This window comes from Triticum aestivum, chromosome 3B (assembly GCF_018294505.1).
Source record: "Triticum aestivum cultivar Chinese Spring chromosome 3B, IWGSC CS RefSeq v2.1, whole genome shotgun sequence".
In the NCBI taxonomy this organism is placed as follows: Eukaryota; Viridiplantae; Streptophyta; class Magnoliopsida; order Poales; family Poaceae; genus Triticum; species Triticum aestivum.
The window spans coordinates 166,245,585-166,248,385 of NC_057801.1; the positions used below are offsets into that span (position 1 = coordinate 166,245,585).

Below are 2,801 nucleotides of genomic sequence, written 5' to 3' on the forward strand. Positions count from 1 at the left end.
AGATCAGGGGGTTATGTGAACCACTGACTTTTTTCAGGATAGTAAAATGGACTTTATTCTAATTTGAATGTAGACGTTGTCTATCGAATGCTCTTAACGATACATGTTGTACCCTCAACTAAAAGAAGTTTCTCTAAATTGAAGCTACTAGAAAAATTGTCGGAGGCTAACTATGTTGCAAGAAAAATTGAATGGCTTGGCTATGTGAAGAATTGAGAAGGATATCATGGAAAACATTGATCACAACATTGTTCTTAATGGCTTTGCATCAAGAAATGCCCCAAAAGGCTTCTTTTCAAAAAGCATTGAAGCATTATTGTTGATGGAGTCATTATAATTTTGTTCTTAATTGAGGTAATCATACTAGTTCCCGTTTACTAATGTTTTTTATTCATTCTGTCCTAATATGCCACTATTCAACATCACTATTGGTATTGGACGTCTCAAACTAAGAATGTGTGGTTCAAAGTCAACTCTTAATACTTGAGGGACACCAGCCCAAGGTAGAGCCGCCCCGAGATTAGATTTTGATATTGTATTGCTGCAGAGGCCGGCCGTGATTTGCAGGCTGTGCACATATCTTCCACTCTAGAGCAGTCAACGCTAGCTCGAATAGACACGCATGCTTACCAGTTACCTCCTTCGGAAAAAGAAGAGACGCATTCTTATATTGCAGCACTAACCGGTCGTATTGCGCCAACGAACTCCACTCACCATGTAAGCTGCTGACCTGGTTTCGATTAGATACCCTGCGCACCCGGCCGCATGCTGAATGGTCTTCCCATTGCTGCAATGATTTCCCAATTTCCGGCATGTAATGCTTGGACGCACCACGGCTCCACTTACGATTCATAATCTATAGCTGAATCTTCTGGATTTGTATGACTCCACTTGCCAATTCAACTAGGAACAAACAGGACGCTATCCGTCCCCCATGTAATAAGGTTTGTTGCTTGGACGCCCATCCATGGCCGTTTCTTGGTCAGACGGACCACTTTGCCGTCGCCGTTACGACCTCTTCCTCTTCCTCTTGCTCCCTTTCTTATTCAGCCCGCCTGCATGCATGGCCTGTGTAGGCAAGAGCTGCGGCATGGGTGCTCCGCTTCTGGTACACGTCCCGGTGGTGATCGAGAGCGAGACCCAGACCGGCTCGCACGATCGTTTGCCTTGCGCTGACATGATCAAGTCAACCAATGGTGGCGCGGTCAGAAACTGCGTCGACGGCCGCGCCACTAGCTGCATGCGTCGCCCCCACCCACCACACCACTGCCGGCCGCCATTGTCGCATTCCCCATGTCCTCGCGCCACTCCACCGGTAAGGCAGCCGGTGGAGCGGATATAAAACGCACACGCGTGTCCTCATGTCGAGCAAGCCGCCAATAAGCACTCCAGCAATGGCACCTCAGGCGCGCGACCTCCGTTTCCTCATCGCCGTCGCCGTGTTCTCGGCCGCCGCGGCCGTGGTGAGCGCGCGGCATGGCGCCGCCGGGCAGTGCGGCCCGGTGGGGGCGATCGTCACGGAGGAACTCTACTCGTCCCTGTTCCTGCACAAGGACGACGCCGTCTGCCCCGCCAAGGGGTTCTACACCTACGCGTCCTTCATCCGCGCCACCAGGAAGTTCCCCAAGTTCGGCGCCACCGGCGACCTCGTGACGCGGAAGCGCGAGGTCGCCGCCTTCCTCGCGCAGATCTCCCACGAGACGACGGGCGGCTGGGCCACCGCGCCGGACGGCCCCTACTCCTGGGGGCTGTGCTACAAGGAGGAGATCAGCCCGCAGAGCAACTACTGCGACGCCACCGACAAGCAGTGGCCGTGCTACCCCGGCAAGTCCTACCACGGCCGAGGCCCCATCCAAATATCATGGTACTGACAAATCCACAGAGCTTACCTGCAAATTTCACTCATGGCGCCGGCTCGGTAGAACGCACACGTGCTGACCTCTGGCCGGCTGATGAACAGGAACTTCAACTACGGCCCGGCGGGGCAGGCCCTGGGGTTCGACGGGCTGCGGAACCCGGAGCTGGTGGCCAACTGCTCGGACACGGCGTTCCAGACGGCGCTGTGGTTCTGGATGACGCCCAGGGAGACCAAGCCGTCGTGCCACCAGGTGATGGTCGGCGAGTACTGCCCCAGCAGGGCCGACGCCGCCGCGAACCGCACGGCCGGCTTCGGGTTGGTCACCAACATCGTCAACGGTGGCCTCGAGTGCAACATCGCCGACGACGCGCGGGTCAACAACCGGATCGGCTTCTACCGGAGGTACTGCCAGGTCCTCGGCGTCGACGTCGGGCCCAACCTCGACTGCGCGCACCAGCTCCCGTACTAGCCTAAGGGAGTAGCCTCACGTTTCTCGATCGAGAGAAAACATAGCCTCACGTGCTAGTTGCTTGAATTTGTAGTTTAGCTAAGCCTACACAGAAAAACACTTGTATTTTGTTAGTAATAACAAATCTAATAAATTAAGGTTTCTTTCTTAAACAACATTGATCGTACGGTCAACAAGTGAAATTGAAGCGAGCACGGATGACAAATATCCTGACCAAATTGAAAGCTACACCAAGATTCTCTAAAGTCGTTGTGTCTTCGGAAGTAAGTTTAGGATAAGGTTTCCGATCCGGTTGGTGTTCTGATATTTTGCGCTTTCATATTCTAGTTCCTCATTTGAGCGATACCCACTTGGAGCTGACCTTCACTTTTCAGAGACAGGGGCAAGCCGATAATTTGTAGCCTCCCTGGTGGGAGTATATCGAATATAAGGCTGCCCTCAGGCAATCCCAACCCATAATAAGACTGATGAAAG

The 2,801-nt window shown here is 53.1% G+C and overlaps 1 protein-coding gene across 1 annotated transcript; it reads left to right on the forward strand.

The window, feature by feature from the left end:
* Positions 1 to 1,085: 1,085 nt before the first annotated feature.
* On the forward strand, positions 1,086 to 2,532 carry LOC123065131 (chitinase 10). The gene is made up of 2 exons (XM_044488489.1): positions 1,086 to 1,864; positions 1,961 to 2,532. The coding sequence occupies exons 1-2, from the start codon at positions 1,362 to 1,364 to the stop codon at positions 2,325 to 2,327; spliced, it is 870 nt and encodes a 289-aa protein (XP_044344424.1). The 5' UTR covers positions 1,086 to 1,361; the 3' UTR covers positions 2,328 to 2,532.
* Positions 2,533 to 2,801: the final 269 nt, after the last annotated feature.